General features: G+C 43.7%; 2 protein-coding genes across 5 annotated transcripts in view; one reads left to right on the plus strand and one right to left on the minus strand.

The window, feature by feature from the left end:
- Positions 1–14,245, plus strand: part of nlrc3 (NLR family CARD domain containing 3) — a 61,364-nt gene extending 47,119 nt beyond the window's left edge. For all 3 annotated transcript variants that reach the window (XM_062964283.1, XM_062964281.1, XM_062964282.1), the window contains 6 exons: positions 3,508–3,591; positions 4,534–4,617; positions 5,986–6,069; positions 8,260–8,343; positions 10,274–10,357; positions 11,194–14,245. In XM_062964283.1, coding sequence (XP_062820353.1) covers positions 3,508–3,591; positions 4,534–4,617; positions 5,986–6,069; positions 8,260–8,343; positions 10,274–10,357; positions 11,194–11,284 — 511 coding nt within the window. In that variant the 3' untranslated portion in view covers positions 11,285–14,245. The remainder of the gene's footprint in view (positions 1–3,507; positions 3,592–4,533; positions 4,618–5,985; positions 6,070–8,259; positions 8,344–10,273; positions 10,358–11,193) is intronic.
- Positions 13,678–15,456, minus strand: part of cluap1 (clusterin associated protein 1) — a 79,738-nt gene continuing 77,959 nt past the window's right edge. For both annotated transcript variants that reach the window (XM_062964284.1, XM_062964285.1), the window contains one exon: positions 13,678–14,761. In XM_062964284.1, coding sequence (XP_062820354.1) covers positions 14,603–14,761 — 159 coding nt within the window. In that variant the 3' untranslated portion in view covers positions 13,678–14,602. The remainder of the gene's footprint in view (positions 14,762–15,456) is intronic.

Here is a 15,456-nt window from a genome sequence, read left to right on the forward strand (position 1 = left end):
AATGAGATAGTCAAGTTAATTAGGGTTGTTGTTGTTGTTGTTGTTGTTGTTGTGTGCCTTCAAGTCATTTCAGACTTTGGGTGAGCCTAAGTCTAAAAATTATTTATTATTTATTTCCTGCATTTATTTACTACATTTGTATCACACCCTTCTGACCCCAAAGGGGACTCAGAGTGGCTTACAAATTATATGTACATACAATATATTATATTATTAGCATAGCACAATATTAGCATTATATATTACTATATTGAACTATACCACTATACTTTAATTTTATTAGTAATATTATATGTAATATAGAATATATAATTAATATTATTATATCGTATTATTATTAGTGTTATATTGTACTACATTATAATATTATTATCAATATTACATGTATATACAATATATTATATTATTAGCATAGCACAATATTAGCATTATATATTACTATATTGAACTATACCACTATACTGTAATATTATTAGTAATATTATATGTAATATAGAATATATAATTAATATTATTATATCGTATTATTATTAGTGTTATATTGTACTACATTATAATATTATTATCAATATTACATGTATATACAATATATTATATTATTAGCATAGCACAATATTAGCATTATATATTACTTTATTGAACTATACCACTATACTGTAATATTATTAGTAATATTATATGTAATATAGAATATATAATTAATATTATTATATCGTATTATTATTAGTGTTATATTGTACTACATTATAATATTATTATCAATATTACATGTATATACAATATATTATATTATTAGCATAGCACAATATTAGCATTATATATTACTATATTGAACCATACCACTATACTGTAATATTATTAGTAATATTATATGTAATATAGAATATATAATTAATATTATTATATCGTATTATTATTAGTGTTATATTGTACTACATTATAATATTATTATCAATATTACATGTATATACAATATATTATATTATTAGCATAGCACAATATTAGCATTATATATTACTATATTGAACTATACCACTATACTGTAATATTATTAGTAATATATATCATATAATTAATATTATTATATGGTATTATATTATACACACAGCTGCTCTGAGTCCCCTTCGGGGTGAGAAGGGTGGGATATAAATGTAGTAAATAAATGCAGTAAATAAATAATTAATTTTAGACTTAGGCTCAGCCAAAGTCTGACATGACTTGAAGACACACAACAACAACAACAATCCTAATTAACCTGACTATCTCATTGCCTACAAGGAGGCCCACACTTCCTATTGAAATCCTGATAGGTTTATGTTGGTTAAAATTATTTTCATTTTTAAATATTGTATTCTTTCGTTGTTGTTGTTGTTGCACTACAAATAAGACATGTGCAGTATGCATAGGAATTTGTCTGTATTTTTTTTCAAATGATAATTCGGCCCCTCAACAGTCTGAAGGATTGTGGACCGGCCCTCTGCTTAAAAAGTTTGGGGAACCCTGGTCTAGATGATCTTTGGAGGTCTCTTTGCTTAGCTATGGCCTTATGAGACCATCTAGATGGCTTTTGGATGTCACTTTCCTTACTTGTGGTCCTATGAAACCATCTAGATGGTCTTTGAGGGTTCCTTTCCTTACCTATGGTCTTCTGATGGCCTGATGACATCATCTAGATGGCCTTTGATGGTCCCTTTCCTTACCTGTGGTCATATGAGACCATCTAGATGGTCTTTGGGGTCTCTTTGCTTAACTATGGTCTTATGAGATCATCTAGATGGTCTTTGAAGATCTCTTTGCTTAGCTATGGCCTTATGAGACCATCTACATGGCTTTTGGAGGTCCCTTTCCTTACCTATGGTCTTATGAAACCATCTAGATGGTCTTTGAGGGTCCCTTTCCTTAGCTATGGTCTTATGAGAGGTCTCTTTCCTTACCTATGGTCTTATGAAACCATCTAGATGGTCTTTGAGGGTCCCTTTCCTTAGCTATGGTCTTATGAGAGGTCTCTTTGCTTAAATATGGTCTTATGAAACCATCTAGATGGTCTTTGAGGGTTCCTTTCCTTACCTATGGTCTTCTGATGGCCTGATGACATCATCTAGATGGCCTTTGATGGTCCCTTTCCTTACCTGTGGTCATATGAGACCATCTAGATGGTCTTTGGGGTCTCTTTGCTTAACTATGGTCTTATGAGATCATCTAGATGGTCTTTGAAGATCTCTTTGCTTAGCTATGGCCTTATGAGACCATCTACATGGCTTTTGGAGGTCCCTTTCCTTACCTATGGTCTTATGAAACCATCTAGATGGTCTTTGAGGGTCCCTTTCCTTAGCTATGGTCTTATGAGAGGTCTCTTTGCTTAACTATGGTCTTATGAAACCATCTAGATGGTCTTTGAGGGTCCCTTTCCTTAGCTATGGTCTTATGAGAGGTCTCTTTGCTTAACTATGGTCTTATGAAACCATCTAGATGGTCTTTGAGGGTGCCTTTTCATGTCTATGGTCTTCTGATGGCCTGATGAGATAATCTAGATGGCCTTTGAGGGTCCCTTTCCTTACCTGTGGTCTTATGAGACCATCTAGATGTTCTTTGGAGGTCTCTTTGCTTAACTATGGTCTTATGAAACCATCTAGATGGCCTTTGAGGGTCCCTTTCCTTACCTGTGGTCTTATGAGACCATCTAGATGTTCTTTGGAGGTCTCTTTGCTTAACTATGGTCTTATGAAACCATCTAGATGGTCTTTGAGGGTCCCTTTCCTTATCTGTGGTCTTCTGATGGCCTGATGAGATAATCTAGATGGCCTTTGAGGGTCTCTTTCCTTACCTATGGTCTTATGAGACCACCTAGATGGTCTTTGGAGGTCTCTTTGCTTAACTATGGTCTTATGAAACCATCTAGATGGTCTTTGAGGGTCCCTTTCCTTATCTGTGGTCTTCTGATGGCCTGATGAGACCATCTAGGTGGCCTTTGAGAGTCCCTTTCCTTACCTATGGTCTTATGAGACCACCTAGATGGTCTTTGGAGGTCTCTTTGCTTACCTATGGTCTTATGAGATCGTCTAGATCAGGGGTCCCCAAACTAAGTCCTCTGTCCTAAACTTTAGACTTAGGGTTGACCTAAGTCTGCAACGACTTGAAAGCACACAACAACAACAATCCTAATTTTGGACTATTTCATCCTAGTCCGGCCTCTCAGCAGTCTGAGGGACCGTGAATCGGCCCTCTGCTTAAAAAGTTTGAGGACCCCTGGATTAAACCCTTGTTCCAGCAGGACTGCTGACCAAAAGGTTGGCGGTTCGAATCCATCTGTCAGCTCCAGCTTCCCGTGCTGGGACATGAGAGAAGCTTCCCACAGGATGGTCAAACATCCGGATGTCTCCTGGGCAACTTCTTTGCAGACAGCCAATTCTCTCACACCAGAAGCGACTTGTAGTTTCTCAAGTTGCTCCTGACACAAAAACAAACTGGGAGAAAATGTGTTTCTCTCTCTCTCTCTCTCTTTTCTAGTTTACAATGGAACTTCATTCAGTCCAATGCAGCGAAGACTCTGAGCCAAGCACTACAATTCAACAACAGCCTTGAAGTCTTGGAGTAAGTCCCTGTTTCTTTCCAGCATTCTATTTTTTTTTTTTACTCCCATCAAGGACACCGAGTCCTTGATGGGAGTACTTCCTCATTCTTCCGCACTCTGCTGGAAGGTTTTATGGTGTCGTAAATGAGTTGAATTAGCCTCCCTGCATAAAGCGGTACCTAAATTTCTTACTCAGCAGATGCAACTGTCTTTCATAGAATCATAGATTCACTTGCGACACCGAGTCCTTGATGGGAGTGCTTCCTCATTCTTTTCCGCACACTGCTGGATGGTTTTATGGTGTTGTAAATGAGTTAAATTAGCCTCCCTGCATAAAGCGGTACCTAAATTTCTTACTCAACAGATGCAACTGTCTTTCATAGAATCATAGATTCACTTGCGACACCGAGTCCTTCATGGGAGTGCTTCCTCATTCCTTTCCGCACACTGCTGGGTGGTTTTATGGTGTTGTAAATGAGTTAAATTAGCCTCCCTGCATAAAGCGGTACCTAAATTTCTTACTCAACGGATGCAACTGTCTTTCATAGAATCATAGATTCACTTGCGGCACCGAGTCCTTGATGGGAGTGCTTCCTCATTCCTTTCCGCACTCTGCTGGAAGGTTTTATGGTGTCGTAAATGAGTTGAATTAGCCTCCCCGTATAAAGCGGTACCTAAATTTCCTACTTGAGAGATGCATAGGACAACAGCAAGCGAGACTATTAATGGTTGGGACTCGGGCTGGCTTCGAACTCATGACCTCTCGGTCAGTAGTGATTTATTGCAGCTGGTTGCTAACCAGCTGTGACACAGCCCAATCCCACTGCCTAATGTTCAGCAGGATGGACTTCTTCCTCTTGTTCATGGGACATGTAGTTTGCCTATGGCTCCCTTGTCTTGGATTGTGAGACCCAGAGGAGAATTGAGATGGATGGCTCCTAATAACTACTTTTTTCTTCCAGTTTACAAGAAAATGCCATCGGGGACGAAGGAATAGTTGCCTTGGCCTTGGCGCTCCGGGTGAACTCGACACTCACTGCTCTCTAGTACGTTTCTAAGATTTCATCGGTTATAAAAATAAAGTTATTATTATTTTATTATGACACAGCAAACAAGATAGACATGCTGGATTTCGTATCACAAAATCACAAGTCGGACACTTCCCAAGTGTCTAGGACTGTGTGATGTATTTTCGGATGATGCTCGCAGATCCCAGTAGGGTGGCCTTTTGCAATAATTTTGTCAATGTCTATTGTTTCCAAATGCCGGCTGAGATCTTTTGGCACGGCACCCAGTGTGCCCATCACCACCGGGACCACCTGCACTGGTTTCTGCCAGAGTCTTTGAAGTTCAATCTTGAGGTCCTGAGAGCGGCTGAGTTTTTCCTGTTGTTTTTCGTCAATGCGACTGTCACCTGGGATGGCAACATCAATGATCCAAACCTTTTTCTTTTCCACAACTGTGAGGTCTGGTGTGTTGTGTTCCAGAACTTTGTCAGTCTGGATTCGGAAGTCCCACAGTATCTTTGCGTGCTCATTTTCCAAGATTTTTGCAGGTTTGTGATCCCACCAGTTCTTTGCTGCTGGGAGGTGGTACTTGAGGCATACGTTCGAATGAATCATTTGGGCCACATAGTTGTGCCTCTGTTTGTAGTCTGTCTGTGCAATTTTCTTACAGCAGCTGAGGATATGATCCATGGTTTTGTCGGTTTCCTTGCACAGTCTGCATTTTGGGTCATCAGCTGATTTTCCGATCTTGGCCTGAATGGCCTTTGTCCTGATGTCTTGCTCCTGGGCTGCAAGGATCAGGCCTTCTGTCTCCTTCTTCAGGGTCCCATTTGTGAGCCAGAGCCAGGTCTTCTATTATTATTATTATTATTATTATTATTATTATTATTATTATTATTATTATTATTATTAATTGCCTTTGTCCTGATGTCTTGCTCCTGGGCTGCAAGGATCAGGCCTTCTGTCTCCTTCTTCAGGATCCCATTCGTGAGCCAGAGCCAGGTCTTCTATTATTATTATTATTATTATTATTATTATTATTATTATTATTAATTGCCTTTGTCCTGATGTCTTGCTCCTGGGCTGCAAGGATCAGGCCTTCTGTCTCCTTCTTCAGGGTCCCATTCGTGAGCCAGAGCCAGGTCTTCTCCTTGTCAGCTTTTCCTTCAATTTTGTCAAGGAACTTTCCATAATTAGGCAGAATTACCATTAGGCTTTGACAATCAGTGTTGCTCGGTTGTGACACCCCAGGGGTATTTTAATACAGGGAAGAGAACTTTGCATGTAACTGATGGGAAACCCGTTTCCTGTCGTTGTCTCATGGGAGGGTTGGCCCCATAGAACTACTTGTTGGCCACTGGCGGGACGGACCGGGAATTGTCCTCAACGTGTCCTACTTGGTTGCAGCCTCCAGGCGACGCTCATTGGGGAACGTGGGGCCGTTGCCCTGGGAGAAGCCTTGAGTGTTAACAAGAGCCTTGCTGTGCTAGAGTAAGTAATAGACATGTGCAATATTATCGGATGTTTTGTAATAATAATACAATAGAGTCCCAGTTATGTCACATAAATGGGCGGGCCAAATGTCGGATAACCGGAACAGATAATGGGGCCATCACGAGGTGTCTCCAAAAGGCCCGGTGCTTGCAGTAGGGACGTGCCTCATCCCTACGGCAAGCACTCAGTTTTGGGGAGCCCTGTGCTCTAGCAACATGCATGGGGTGCCTCCAAAGGGCCAAGTGCTTGCCGTAGGGACGAGACTCGACACTCCGGCAAGCACTTGGCCCTTTGGAGGCACCCCATGCCCATTGCTAGAGTACAGAGCTCCCCTAAATCGAGTGCTTGCCATAGAGATTAGGCTCGTCTCTGTGGCAAGCACTCAGTCTTTTGAAGGCACCTTGTGCGCGTTGCTAGGCAGCAACGTGCACGGGGCTCCCCTAAAAACAGTGCTTGTTGTAGGGATGAGGCTCATCTCTCCAGTAAGCACTCAGCCTTTTGGAGGCACCCCGTGCATGTTGCTAGAGCAGGGGGCTCCCCTAAACCGAGTGCTTGCTGTAGGGACGAGGCTCATCCTTCCGGCAAGCACTCAGCCCTTTGGAGGCACCCCATGCACGTTGCTAGAGCAGGGGGCTCCCCTAAACCGAGTGCTTGCTGTAGGGACGAGGCTCATCCTTCCGGCAAGCACTCAGCCCTTTGGAGGCACCCCATGCACGTTGCTAGAGCAGGGGGCTCCCCTAAACCGAGTGCTTGCTGTAGGGACGAGGCTCATCCTTCCGGCAAGCACTCAGCCCTTTGGAGGCACCCCATGCACGTTGCTAGAGCAGGGGGCTCCCCTAAACCGAGTGCTTGCTGTAGGGACGAGGCTCATCCTTCCGGCAAGCACTCAGCCCTTTGGAGGCACCCCATGCACGTTGCTAGAGCAGGGGGCTCCCCTAAACCGAGTGCTTGCTGTAGGGACGAGGCTCATCCTTCCGGCAAGCACTCAGCCCTTTGGAGGCACCCCATGCACGTTGCTAGAGCAGGGGGCTCCCCTAAACCGAGTGCTTGCTGTAGGGACGAGGCTCATCCTTCCGGCAAGCACTCAGCCCTTTGGAGGCACCCCATGCACGTTGCTAGAGCAGGGGGCTCCCCTAAACCGAGTGCTTGCTGTAGGGACGAGGCTCATCCTTCCGGCAAGCACTCAGCCCTTTGGAGGCACCCCATGCACGTTGCTAGAGCAGGGGGCTCCCCTAAACCGAGTGCTTGCTGTAGGGACGAGGCTCATCCTTCCGGCAAGCACTCAGCCCTTTGGAGGCACCCCATGCACGTTGCTAGAGCACGGGGCTCCCCTAAACCAAGTGCTTGCCGTAGGGACGAGGCTCGACCCTCTGGCAAGCACTCGGTTTAGGGGAGCCCTGTGTGCGTTGCAACACACACAGGGTGCCCCCAAAAGGCTGAGTGCTTGTTGGAGGGTCGAGCCTCATCCCTATGGCAAGCACTTGGTTTAGGGGAGCCCCGTGAGCATTGCTGCCTAGCAACATACACGGGGTCCCTCCAAAAGACCGAGTGTTTGCCAGAGGGACGAGCCTCATCCCTAAGGCAAGCACACAGTTTAGGGGAGCCCCGTGCTCTACCAACACGTATGGGGTGCCTCCAAAGGGCCGAGTGCTTGCCAGAGGGATGAGCCTCATCCCTACGCTAAGAATTCGGTTTAGAGGAGCCCTGTGCACATTGCTGCCTAGCAACATGCACAGGGTGCCTCCAAAAGGCTGAGTGTTTACTGGAGAGACGAGCCTCATCCCTACAACAAGCACTCGGTTTAGGGGAGCCCCGTGCGCGTTGCAATATGCACAGGGTGCCCCCAAAAGGCTTAGTGCTCGCCGGAGGGTTGAGGATCATCCCTATGGCAAGCACTCGGTTTAGGGGAACCCTGTGTGTGTTGCAACACACACGGGGTGCCTCCAAAGGGCCGAGTGCTTGCCGGAGGGAAGAACCCAGTGATTCCGGCCATAAAAGCCTTCGGCAACATTAGATTCTTAATCATGCTATCTCAAGACTTGAGAGGCTGGTGTTGCTAGCCATTGGCACCCGTGGTTTCCAGATATTCCCTTTTGCGCCTCTGGCTTGGGGTGGATTCTTTCCCCTATTTGAACATCGCACAAATTCAGCTTACCTGGACTCATTCTTCTTTGTTTCCGACCTCAGCTTAAGAGGAAATGCTATCGGTTTGGCTGGAGCCAAAGCCATGGCCGGCGCCCTGAAAGTCAACGGCACCCTCCGCAGACTGAAGTAAGTCCAAGGAACAGAGAAATGATCCTGTGCTAAGGTTGCACCAGTCTTTTATTCTGTAATTATCTATTTATTTTGCCGAGATATTCCTGCAAGTATCTCTGCAGATATTAGGAAGAGGTTTCTTGATTTAAGGCATTGGCTTGCTGGCTGATATCCATTCCACACAATCAAAAGCTTTAAATATATTTAGTGCTAATATTCCTGCCTTTCTCTTTCTGTTTCGGGACACACAAATTTTATTTAATGCACTCCCTATCAAATTTGACACCTGTCTTCCTTTTACAAACCCACATTGATCTTTTAAAAATATATTTGTACATACTAGGCATGTCTGATCGATGGAAAAAGTGTTTCAATTCTCGTTTCTAAAGTAAGGGGCACTGGTGCTCCGATATAGAAAGTATTTCCGATTTTTTCACCCAAAAATTTCAGATATTTCCGAAAATTCGTAATGATTCTAAATGTTTCTAAAATGGCGGACGCGCATGCGCAATCGCCAAAAATAAAAAAGAAAAAGAAAAGAAAGAACCCGAGGGGGGGGGGACTTTTATAGGCTCTCCCGCCCTCATTTCTTAAGCTATCCTCATCAAATTTGCAAATAACTCCCATTCTAGGTAGGTTGCAGAAACAAAATAATTTTTAAAATATTTTTAAAAATATATTTTAAAAAATTTTGGGGGGAGGAAAAATTAACGAAACGTTAAGAGACAATTAGAGAATGGGCCAACAATGGTTCGAATTACATTGCTGGTTGCGCTGTGAGACAATGTCTCGGAATGCGTATCAAAAAGCGAGAACAATCCGAAATAATTCCGATATACAATTCAAAATGATTTTTTGGACATGTCTAGTACATACATTTATTCATTCTATTAGCTATTATAGCTGATGATATTTTTCTATCTTGATTGACTAATGATATGGGCTCATATGATCCTGAGTCTGTTAAGATTTTGTCAGATTTTGGTATTAGTATTATTAATGACTTTCTCCATGATTCCGGTATTTCTCTCCTTTCATTATTCCATTATACAATTCTAACAATTTTGGAATCAATATTTCTCTGAAGCTTTTATAATATTCTGTTCCCAATCTGTCCGGACCTGGAGCTTTTCCGGCTTTTAAATCCTTAATAACTTCCTCTATTTCTGTCCTCTTAATACGTTGTTCTAATAGTTCTTTGTCTTTCTCCTCCAGCCTACTCTCCCAGTTTTCCTCCACATATTTCCTGATTTCCTCTATGTTTGTTGTAATTCATTATAAAACTCTTCAAAAATCTTCAGTTTGTCTTTTACTGATCTACATATTTTACCCGTTTTATCTTTTATCATAGTTATCATACTCTCCATTTTCTTTCTTGTGTGGGTTTGGCAAACATCTTTATGTTCCTGTTGCCAAATTCGAAACACTCCCCTCCTTAAATTAATTTTCTTATACAGTACTTCATCTATTTCCATTTTGTCCAATTCCTCTTTAGTAAAAATGTTACACAAGGTCAGTGCAAAACCGCTGCCTTGAGGTAGGCCATTCTTTTGCCTCCTCCGTCTACTTTTCCTGCCCATATAAATGCTGCAGTTTTTTTGGAGGGTCTGGATAGTTTTATTTAATCTTTCCAAATATGTATGTGTTTTTACATTTTTTTTAACTTTGAAATCTATGTATTGATTTTTTTTTTATCCATATAACCTGTACGTTTTTCATGATCAGGGTTGCCTTCTCTTTTCCCGTCTTCACGGGTGGAAAACAATAACAGGGCTCTTCATGATGGGATGGTTTAACTGTGAATTTATTTGAGAGGGAGGAGCTGGACAGAGAGCAAGAGAATAGTCTTCAATACTCTGAATATATATGTAAATTGCACTGAGGTGGGAATAGGCATTTCCCTCCCCCTTGACCCCAGGCATTTGTCTTCTTCTTTTGTTGACAGTCTCCAGGAGAACTTGCTGGGCATGGACGGGGCCATCTGCATCGCCACCGCTCTGACCAGGAGCCACAGCCTGACTTACATTAAGTAAGTCCCTTGCCATGACCCAGTGGGTTCATCTCGCAAGGGTATACGCAACCCATTTTGTATTGGCCTTGCAACGTTTAGAAAGTGGCGGGCTTGGTGCTTAACAGCCGCCATTCGTTAGAAGTGCTGGGCTTGGTGGCCATTCATTGGCAAACACTCTATTAAAGTGGACTCCCTTAGAAAGCTTATATGAAAACGTGTTCGACCCCATGTGGTGGAAAGACATGAAAGACCAAGGCTATGATTGCATTAAGGATTTGTATGACATAAATATAAATTCCCATGGGTGGGATAATAGAAAAAGTGAGAAATAAAAACTGGATAGAAGTACAATAGAGTCTTGGTTATCCGACTTCCGCTCATCCGACACTCCGTATTATCCGACGCCCTGGAACCGCCCTCCCTCGCTCGCTCACTCACCGGGCTGGGTCCTGGTTCTGCCGCTGCCGCCTTTGCCACTAACCCGGTCCAGTGAGTGAGTGACTGAGTGAGTGAGCAAGGGAGGGTGACAAAGGCGGCAGAAACAGGAGCCTGGAAGAGGTGGCCAGGCTCTTGCTTCTGATGCCGCTGCCACCTTTGTCGCCCTTGCCCGCTCACCAGGCCGGGTCTTAGCGGCAACGGCGGCGGTGGCAGAACCAGGATGGCCCGGTGAGTGAGTGAGACAGAGGGAGAGTGAGAGAAGGCAAGAGATGGGGAACTCACCGCCTGAGTGAGCACGTGAGTGATCCCTCTGTATCATCCAACGTTTTCGCTTATGCGACATTCTGCTGGTCCATTTATGTCGGATAACCGAGACTCTACTGGTTTCTTAACGTTCACACTTTCTCCCCATTCAGTTTGCAGGGCAATCGGATTGGGGAGTCTGGCGCCAAGGTGATCACCGATGCCATTTGCACCAACGCGCCTGGCTGCAGAGTGGAGATGTGAGCGAGGGTCTGCCGGACCTTGGGTCCATGTGTGTGTGCCATCCCCAAACATTTCCCTGAAGAAGCGGTGGAAAAAAGGACCTTCACTGGCCAAGCGGACGCTGCTTGGTGCAAAGGAGACTCCAAAGCCGTGATGCAGCCTCACCGGAAGGCAGCTGCTGAAGTCTTTCTCATGGTTTACCTAGTCTTTCTCATTCTGGTCACTGGCGCCAAGAGTTGCTTGGTGGAGAGAATCCTAGAATCCTACAGCTGGAAGAGACCTTGTCCAACACCATTGTGCCAAGAAGCAGGAAAATCGCATTCTGATAGACATCCAGCCTCTGTTTAAAACCCTCCAAAGAAGGAGCCTCCATCACAGTCCGGGGCAGAGAGTTCCACTGCTGAACAGCTCTCTCTCACAGTGAGGAAGTTCTTCCTGATGTTCCGGTGGAATCTCCTTTCCTGTAGTATTTGTGTCCTAGTCTCCAGGACAGCAGAAAACAAGTTTGCTCCTCCCTCCGACTTCCACTCACATCTTGATCCATGGCCTTCATCCTGTCTCCTCTCAGCCTTCTCTTCTGCAGGCTAAACATGTCCAGCTCTTTCAGCCACTCCTCATAGGGCTTGTTCTCCAGACCCTTGATCCTTTGAGTCTCCCTCCTCTGGACACATTCCAGATTGTCAACATCTCCCTTCAATTGAGGTGCCCAGAATTGGACACGGTGTGATTCCAAGTGTGGTCTAACCAAGGCAGAATAGAGGAGGAGCATGGCTTCCCTGGTATGCAGGCCAAAATCCCAATGGCTTTTTGAGCTGCTGCATGACGTCGTTGGCTCATATTCACCTTCCTCCCCACGAGGACTCCAAGATCTTTTTCACACAAACTGCTATCGACCCAGGTATCCCCCATTCTGTATCTTTGCATTTCATTTTTTCTGCCTAAGTGGAGTCTCTTGCATGTATCCCTGCTGAACCCCTTTTGTTCGTTTTAGCCCATCTCTCTAATCTGTAATCACCAGAAGTATGAGGGTTGAATGAAAAGTAATGCCTCCACCTTTGCAACTCCTCAGCAGATGGCAGTCCTGGTCTGCGGCAGGTCCTGGCTTGTTCAGGAGACTCTCCTCTACAGTTCCATTTGGCGGAAAGCCTTAGCATTGAACGGTTGTGTTGTTGAAGTGCGAAGTATAGAACCCTGCGCAGACAGGGAAGCCTCAGCATTGAATGGTTGTGTTGTTGAAGTGCGAAGTATGGAACCCTGTGCAGACAGGGAAGTCTTAGCATTGAACGGTTGTGTTGTTAAAGTGTGAAGTATGGAACCCTGCGCAGACGGGGAAGCCTTAGCATTGAACGGTTGTGTTGTTAAAGTTCAAAGTATGGAACCCTGCGCAGACAGGGAAGTCTTAGCATTGAACGGTTGTGTTGTTAAAGTGCGAAGCATGGAACCCTGCGCAGACAGGGAAGCCTTAGCATTGAACGGTTGTGTTGTTAAAGTTCAAAGTATGGAACCCTGCGCAGACAGGGAAGTCTTAGCATTTAACGGTTGTGTTGTTAAAGTTCAAAGTATGGAACGCTGAGCAGACGGTCGGTCAATGTGACTTAGGCAACGTGCAGTCATTGAATTCTTGACTGCAGAAGGTGTCGCCCCAAAGGAGATTCATGGGAGAATGCAAGCTGTTTATGGTGACTGTTTTGATGTGAGTCCTGTGTGTCATTGGACGAGTATGTTTAAAGATGTTGAGGTGGGAACATCTGACTTGCATGACAAACAAAGAGTTGGATATCCTGTGACAGCAACCACTGAGTTTCACAAGCAAAAGGTTGATAGGTTAATTCAGGAAGATCGAGAGAGAAATTTCAAGCATAATCGGCATTTCACAAGAACGTGTGGGTCACGTTATTGCCTTGCTTGGCTATTGGAAGATCTGTGCACGATGGGTACCCAGGATGCTGATGCCTGAAATGAATGCACACAGACCTGAAATTTGCCAGGAACTCGTCTCACGTTACGAGAATGAAGCTGATGCCTTTCTCCTTTGGGGTGACACCTTCTGCTGTCAAGAATTCAGTGACTGCACGTTAAGTCACATTGACTAACCGTCTGCGCAGGGTTCCATACTTGGCCCTTTAACAACACAACCGTTCAATGCTAAGCCTTTCCGTCAAATGGAACTGTAGAGGAGAGTCTCCTGAACAAGCCAGGACCTGCCGCAGACCAGGACTGCCATCTGCTGAGGAGTTACAAAAGTGGAGGCATTACTTTTCATTCAACCCTCGTAGCTTACAATACTGCAGCTGCTGTGGCATGCCTCCTTTAGTAAGGTCCAAAAGACTGTCTCTTGAGGTGTAATCCTTAGTTACTGCCATCCCCAATAACTGGACGATGGAAAAAAAATAGGGAGGAAAGGAGAATGATGATGGGGATAAAACCACATTTATTTGTGAAAAACAGAAATGTCACAGTCAAAGAAAACATTCAGAGTACTGTCTGAAGAATCCTTAATACAGATCTCAACCTTTGCTGGTATTAGACTGGATTGTTGCTGTTTACCATCCGAAAAAAGAAGTTAGGGAGGGAGTGTTTGGCGCATAAGGCTAGTGAGCACGAAGAGATGCAGCCAGGCCTGGAATCACACCATTTGCATTTCTCCTTGTAAACAAATTTGCTTTAAATCTGTGCGACAGGTAACTCAGGCCTGAGGGCAACGGCCCTGAAATGTTCCTATTTTACCATGAAAACATTTCCGAAATGTAAAATGCTCTCTCAATCCCATTCCCTTCATCCTGAAATAAACGGCAAGTTAGCTCCTCATGGATTTACAAAAGCATATCCTGATGCAAAAAACACAGTAAAAGGGACTTGCCACGGTCTTTGAAGAGTGTTATGATCCTTGGGGCACAGTTGGCTCATCTGTTTAAAAACTTAATTTAGGAAAGCAGATTAAATTTGGTTGTAACAATAAAGGGGAAGTATATGAAATATGGACTATGAGGTTTCACAACAAATGTAATATTCCTACAGTTCCTTCTTTTCTCTCAAGCATTGCAGGCACTTGGTGTTTTGTTCTGGAATGAAGTTTAGGATAGAAAAGTCAAAGTGTTAATTTATCCTTACATTAAAAGAAAACTGGAATTTATCTCAAAAAAAAAAGTTCTTTCTTCCTTGCTCTTTGCTCTCGAATGATTTAACAGTAGACCTCTTGCTGAAAATGTTTAAATCATTGGCACTATAGCATTTCAATGTTCTATCGCTCTCGATCGCTACTTGTCATCACAGTGCAGATTTCACAATCTAACAAAGATAATTTGGTACCCCAAAATGTCTTGGCTCTTTCCTTCCTTCTCAGAAATCATTGTCACTCTCCTCCAACGGCTCAGGCTTCCTGATTCTTCGACTGGCCTTATTTGGAGAAATGTCCATGCTGTCGTCTTCCAAATCGTCGTCGTCGTCATCGTCGTCATCGTCGTCATCAAGATCAATTTCACTGTCCTCTGAGTCCTCCTATAGTGAAATATTTCATTTTTTAAGTAATGTTATTAAGTCTGCATATGAATAAAAACATTAGTTGTAAAGAAAAAAAAACCTGCATGATAAGGGCCGGGCTGTGGCGCAGCTGGCTAGTAACCAGCTGCAATAAATCACTACTGAGTTCGAAGCCCGGGTTGGGTTAAGTCCCCGACCATTAAATAGCCTGGCTTGCTGTTGACCTATGCAGCCCCGAAAGACAGTTGCATCTGTCAAGTAGGGAAATTTAGGTACAATTTATGCGGGAGGCTAATTGAACTAATTTACAACATCATAAAAACTGCCAGCAAAACACGAGGAAAGGAATGAGGAAGTACAGCCACTAGTGGACAGTGAAGCAACAGCTCCCCCTGTGGCCGGAATTGTGAAGCTGGAAAAAAAATGTTAAATGCCTCTGTGTCTGTCTATATATGTTGTTTGTCTGTTGGCATTGAATGTTTGCCATATATGTGTGCATTGTAATTATTTAAATGGATTTCTAAATGCGATGTAAACTGTTTTTATGTATGTTTTTATATTGAAATCCACCCTGAGTCCCTTTCGGGGTGAGAAGGGTGGAATATAAATACTGTAAATAAATAAATGATTAGATCCAGAAGTGGGTGGATCTTCCCTTTCCTGCTCCTCTCCAAGGCAGACCACTACAGCAAAACTTTTGCAATAAATAATAA

This window comes from Anolis carolinensis, unplaced genomic scaffold (assembly GCF_035594765.1).
Source record: "Anolis carolinensis isolate JA03-04 unplaced genomic scaffold, rAnoCar3.1.pri scaffold_13, whole genome shotgun sequence".
NCBI lineage: Eukaryota > Metazoa > Chordata > Lepidosauria > Squamata > Dactyloidae > Anolis > Anolis carolinensis.